This window comes from Anneissia japonica, unplaced genomic scaffold (genome assembly GCF_011630105.1).
Source record: "Anneissia japonica isolate Jap-2015-1 unplaced genomic scaffold, ASM1163010v1 scaffold7767_len233565_cov179, whole genome shotgun sequence".
In the NCBI taxonomy this organism is placed as follows: Eukaryota; Metazoa; Echinodermata; class Crinoidea; order Comatulida; family Comatulidae; genus Anneissia; species Anneissia japonica.
This window is the reverse complement of record NW_022744636.1, coordinates 88240-94776: the sequence shown is the minus strand read 5'-3', so window position 1 is coordinate 94776 and position 6537 is coordinate 88240. Positions and strand designations below refer to the sequence as shown.

General features: G+C 36.3%; 2 protein-coding genes across 3 annotated transcripts in view; both read left to right on the top strand.

Moving 5' to 3' along the window:
* LOC117119685 (inter-alpha-trypsin inhibitor heavy chain H3-like) overlaps positions 1–2564 on the top strand; it is a 17500-nt gene extending 14936 nt beyond the window's left edge. The window contains exons 15-17 of the mRNA XM_033264521.1: positions 139–216; positions 524–886; positions 1476–2564. Of these exons, the coding sequence (XP_033120412.1) occupies positions 139–216; positions 524–886; positions 1476–1705 (671 nt within the window). The 3' untranslated portion in view covers positions 1706–2564. The remainder of the gene's footprint in view (positions 1–138; positions 217–523; positions 887–1475) is intronic.
* A 1865-nt stretch (positions 2565–4429) lies between these two features.
* The window catches only part of LOC117119699, a 19140-nt gene continuing 17032 nt past the window's right edge, over positions 4430–6537 (top strand). For both annotated transcript variants that reach the window (XM_033264535.1, XM_033264534.1), the window contains exons 1-2: positions 4430–4861; positions 5464–5581. The gene's annotated coding sequence lies outside the window, so the exon portion shown is untranslated. The remainder of the gene's footprint in view (positions 4862–5463; positions 5582–6537) is intronic.

Genomic DNA, 6537 nt, shown 5'->3' with positions numbered 1-6537 from the left:
AATCACAGTAGCGCGTCAAAACGAGCGCGTATTGGTTGTCAAGCAATTTTGTATTCTTTACCACACAAAAAGTCTTTAACGACAACAGCGCGTATTTTGACGCGCTTTTTTGATTTCACGAACTAACACAATTGAATTTAATTGTGTTAGTTCGTGATGTCAGCGACGAGTTCTGGGTCAGATCTGTTGTCCTGTTCATTTGCCCTTTGACGCTTGGTATGCCTTTATCCCGGATGTCCCAGATATTTTCGATCTCCTTTTGATTTTTTGTAGAACAGTTTGTTGCTTTTGTGTACAAATAATCAAATAGAATAATACCGCTACAGATGAAAGTTCAAGAAAATAATGCAAACTGTAGCTTTCATCAGAAATGTTTTTGTATTTAAAAAGTCTTTGGGGTGTTACTATCATCGCCATACGCTATACAGTATCCTAGAACTGTATCTCTACACAAGTGAATAATTAAAATACTAAAATTTATTTATATTATTAATAATGATTATTTGATAATTGCATTGAGCAGGTATCGCTGTTACGGGGACAATTGTCGAGGAGCCATTCATCCGACCTGAAAATCTTCGAAAGCGTTCCTACTTTGGAGAAGTAACCTTTGTAATTGGAAATAAAACGATAATCGTGAGCCCATCGCAGATAACTTTCGACGAAGTCTACAACTTCAGATGGGATTATGACGTAGCCATCGGTGATCCGGATTTATCGATTAGCATTGTGAACAAACGATTTGCCCGTGTCAATATCCAACCGAATATCACTTTAGTTGCAATGCGACATGCGGTGACCGGCAACAACATCATGAAGGTCGGGTACATGGGAGTGTACATTGAAAACGGACAGGGATTGTCAGACGATGTTCATGGATTGATTGGTAAGTATTGTATTAAAGTGAAATTAAAACTCTGTCCATTATGTATGTATGTATATGTATTTCGATTGATTGATTGATTAATTGATTTACTGATTGATTGAATTTATTCGATGCTCAACATACAATATTAAAAATAGTTTGAGAAAGCCCAGCCCATTCAAATGGTGTTTAAAATTGCACATGAAGTTATTAATATTTAAACTTCGAAAATTAGTTAAAAATATGATATAAAAATAAATGCAACATCTGAAATACAGATATTAATTTGTACATAATTCAAATTCTAAAAAAAAAATAAATTCAAAATTTACATCAAGAACAATTAAAAATGTATGTATAAGTTTAAGTCAAGTTAAGTTAAAATAGTACTGGAATTCTAAACCTAATCATTTGAAACATTATAGAATCTAATCCTACTATTTTTGAGCATCGTTTGGCTTTGTGAAAAGAAGAAATAAGAAGTGTAGGCCTATTGGTTCCGTGTTGGATTATACTATACTTTAGAGCAAAGATGATTAGACCTAACAATGATGGGAAGACATCAATAATCACGATTGTAATAACCGTAACAATATTTTAATAACCATAGGACAATTTCGAGACACCAAGATGTCGATTGACAGCAACAGCATCCGGGTCAATGACCAGTTCGACGTCAGTGCTACGCTAAATGTGAAATCTCGTAAAGTGCCCGTCACTAAGCAATATCGTATGATACCTGCGCTCGCGCAGAAACAGCCATGTTGGTTCGCAGGCAGCAACGCAGCTGGATTAATCGACGGCAGCCATGTTGACTACTTGGAGAAGACCACATCGTAAACGCATTTTCAATTCGAAAATGTAGGCCTCTATAATGGAAATAACATTTTTCTAGATAGCAATTATAATAATTTTTGTGAAAGAACTTACGAAAGAATGAGATACTATAAACTGTACACTACAATCGATTATATGCTACTATTAGTTTAAACGTTAACGCCACAAAAACAATTCCGTGGAGGATCAGAGAGTTGTAAATGGGGCGCCCACCCCCCAGCAGCAGCAAAAAACTTTATTTCGTAAGCCTTAAACCTTATTAAACGGGCTTTTTAAAAATCATGAACTTTCAGTGGATGTATTCCCTCAACTACCAGAAGATTAATGCAACACTTTTCATCACTCAGACACTTACCATAAACATTGGATTGACACCCCGCGCCTCCCCCTTTCCTCCGGGAAAAATATCGTGTACCCACGGATTCCCTGCGAATGGAAGCCGATTTAGGCATAATAGGATTATCCGGTTTAAAAAACACGTCGTACTGCAAAAATAATACATACAGTAGGCTATATGGGGGCTTGCCAATCCAAGCCAAGTATCAATGACCACAAATTGAAAATTTACTTTTCAATTATGCATAGACCTATTCTCCATATTCGTCACTGGAATCGATGTAATTGATGAGTAAATAAAAAAATGGTTTCTCTGTACTAGAATATACTTCCACATTATTATGCTAATTACACAGTTTTCAATGTTTATTATGTTTAATAAAGAATTTTGTCATTGGTACACACTGGATAGTTTTATACACGAAACAAGAAAAATAAATAATTGAACTATACACCAACTGTTGGTGACCAAGGCAGCATTATGCAATAAACGTTAACGATAAAAGTGAATTCGAAGCTATATGTATACGTTAATTTGTTTCATTCATTTAGTATCAAAACACACACATTATGTTATGTTATTAGCGCCATCAACGGTAATAGGAAATATTGCATCTTTTGATATAGTGCCTAATAATTATAAGTATTTTAAAGATGTTATAATGCATACCTCGAGTACAGAATATTCCTGTATTTGCGAGCGCGTAAAGATGGTTTTCCACGCACTAGGCGAATTTATTCGCGCGAATCAATGCGTCGGTTCGCTTCCTGAGCTCTGATTGGTTGAGCATTTTTTCGCTTTGCAAAAACTCTGATAGAAATGTGAACGCGCATGCGCATGAACCGACGCTTTCGATTAGCAAGAATAAATTCGCCTAGTGGAAAACCGGCTTAACTTTGCATCAAAGCGAGGTTTCTGCCGACAACTTTCGGTGATGCTGATTGGTCGGTCGAATCGGGGAACCTTCCCGATTGCGTCGGTCACTGCTTCGTAGCGATTGCACCGAAAACATTGTAACGACAGTGTAGTAGCGATTTAAGGAAACCAGACTTAAGGCCTTATCCATAATAGAAAACGTTAAGGCCAACTCAGACAGCGTCGTACGACGCAGCCCGACGCGATTCATCTTCGGGGACAGCCTTAAGCCGTCGTAAAATACGACAAGACTGCCCGAGACGCAAACCCTCGCGCCTGCGTTTAATGTCCCTTTCACACATTAACGATCTTTGCTGCAACTGAGCATGATTTTCAATTTTTGAAAATCGCAGTGGTGTCGTACTAAATTTCGTGGTCAATCTTAATTCACAATAGCGCATCGTACTGGATCTTGATGTCATCGTGATGGAGCACGAATTTTTTGGAATGTTCCAAAAAATCGTGCTCAATCGTAGCTATGAAAAAAATCTTGGTCTACGCTGCATCGTGTGAGTCTAGTAACGTTGTCGTCTTGTGGGGACGGCGTCTCAATGCATTCGTACTCATTCGTAGTGGCCCGGCCACACCTATAGTCTTGCATATATTACAGCTTTTTAAACATGGTGAAATATTAACAATTATGGCGACGATCACGACAACATTCAAATATTCGTAAATTGCGCCTTTTTTGTCATGTGATTATTTAAATCGATCAGGCGTCTTGTTAAATCGTATTGATGTCGTATTTTCGTCTTTTGAAATAGTGGTAACGTCGTAACATAATCTTGGTAATTCGTAGTAAATCTTAACGTTGTCGTAACTCTATCGTTATTCATAACAATGTCGTCGCACTGTTGCATTGCCGTAATACGTTAAATAACTACAGTAGAGCACGATTTTAGAATTTTTAAAAATCGTGCTCTGTCGTAGCAAAAATCGTGAATGTGTGAAAGGGGAAAAACTCACACTACATCTTAGCATGTTTGTATAATCTAGATATATTCTTTATCTAAACCGCTTGTGTAAACATTTTAAACAAACTTATTGACTCACAATTCTTTATTTTTAAGGTAAGTAGTCTTTCATATGCAATTAATTATAGTTAAAGACGTTGCAATATTCAATATAATGCCTTAAAACTGTATTTGACAATACTTGTATTATTTTATTTGGCCTACTAGACTACACAAACATAAACTGGTTATCTAAACATTAAGACGCTCATAATCGTAGTAGGCTACTCTAATATTATTATTATTATTATGATGTGATGATGATATGATGATGATATAATTATGATGATGATAATATAATTATTATTATTATTATTATTATTATTATTATTATTATTATTATTATTATGATGATGATGATGATGATGTTCTCTCCGAAGAGAAGAGAATTTACAACAGCATAGCCTATAGTTGAGAGCAAAATTTGAAACTACTTGCATCACTACTAGCACCATCTGTTGATTGTACGTATTTTGTATTATTGAAAACATTATTCAAGAAATTGCTTGCATGAGGGGTGAACGTATATAGGCCTAAAGGTCTCTTTGATCTTAGAAAATTATCTCTCAGGTGAGGAAAAGTGTGGAACTGTTGTTAGTGCGAAGTGTTTGCAAGCGTTTGTTGTCGACACAAAGAGATTTGACCCATGGGATCTAATGTTTACCAGTATAAACTGAACGTGTAAAAGCTTCAGGTAACATAACTACTTTACAGTCACTTGGGAACGCTCGTGCTCCGGAGACGCAACACAAAGCGTCAACACTGGGTTACTATGAGATATATTCGGTGTAAATGCTGATCATTAATATTTTATATTCTTTACTACGTTTACTGATACTGGTATTTTTTAAAGAAATTGATTATATTTCCAGTTTGGGATATTGTACAGTAGGGGTACGTATTTTTTTTTATTACTATAAATACATTCTATTTTGGTCTACATTTCAATCATTATTCAAGCATCCAGTTGTAAATAAATCGTTTTTAGGGATTTAATTGTTTATCAGATAAATTCAGACAAGAAAGTGTGATTCGAGGAATACAATGATTTCATGTCTGTTACTACTAATGATAGGGGATATTAACACCAATATTAACACCAATACGCCAATGGCATTCATTATTATTGACTGTAGGCCTATGTATTATTACATAGGGTTGCATTCATATGAGAGAATGCCAACTTAGACGAATAAACTATTTAAGTCATTCACTATTAGGCCCTATATCAATATAGGCCTAAGCCACAGTGACGTTAGCCTATTGATAGTAATAATATTTTTTTTAGACTTTGGAACCGTAAATTATCTTAAATTTTGCCACAATAAACATGATGGGAACAAAAAACGATTCATGTGCATGTTCAGTTTCTGCATTTTGTGTTTGCGAGTGAACAAATTCAGTTGAATGTTTACCGTATCCATCCCAGTTATTAGATAATTTCTTCTTGGGTAGTAAAATATTGTCATACAAGTAGTTAAACTTGTTATTTCTAGATGTAACGCAGATATTCTGAAGCTCTACAACAAATATTATCGCCGGTTTGTGAATGAAGTGATCATTAACGAGAAAGCTGTTTCTACTAACCTACGCTGATGACCAAGGCCAAACACGGTACGTGAGTCTGTGTGTTAATGATATTTCATAATTTTATTAGGCCATGTAATTAAAGCACTGATTATGTTGATAGAAGCTCCTTTATAGTCCGACTATAAATGTGATAATGTCTGTAAAAAAACTGCACAAGTGGCAAGGCCATTCTGCAAGGCGAGCCCAGCCTTCAATTGAATGGCGCTTCACTTGTACATTCGGTTTCTAAATTGTCTTGAGTAGTCCTGGTAATTACAGTAAGAACAATTGTGAGTAGACACTATAGCATATTCATAGCTATTAAGGTCTCGGAACGTTTGTGATGGTAACTTTGTTGTGGTGGTTTTGAGATCAATACGAATATCGTGATGCATGGCGTTCTTGCCACCTTTTTCATCTCATCCCAATGTTGTAATTCCCCATCGTCCGAAACGTATTTGCTGATCCAAATAAATTTATTCTGATTACCAGTCCCTAATATAGTAATATAAAAGTGCAATTTGGGCCTGAACCACAAAATCTTTCCCCACTAGGGATTTTATTCCGAGGGATGGTAACAGAATCTCAAGGCGGCCCCTTGGATTAGAACAGGGGGTTCTCAACTAGCGGCCCACTGGCCATCCCCGGGACGCTAGTGTCTGTTGTGGCCCGCGAGACAACGTTTGTAGGCAATAATATTCATAAGTCATAACTTAGGCGATTCTCTATGAATAGGCCTCAAAAATGTTTCTTGAGACTTTAGAATCGCTTATTGCGTCATTGTTGTTGACGAGTCTGATCAAGAATGGATATGAAAATACAGAATGGATGAACAATAATGACGTGTTAGTCTGTTCTTAAACTTGGGTTTGGTCTAATTGCCGAACTTGGGTCCCATTGCGGAACTGTACTGCCATTAAATTAGGTTCTCAATCTAAATACCAGCCTTGTCGGAATAGACTAATACTTGATGCGATTATGGGCAGTGGCGTATCTAGGGG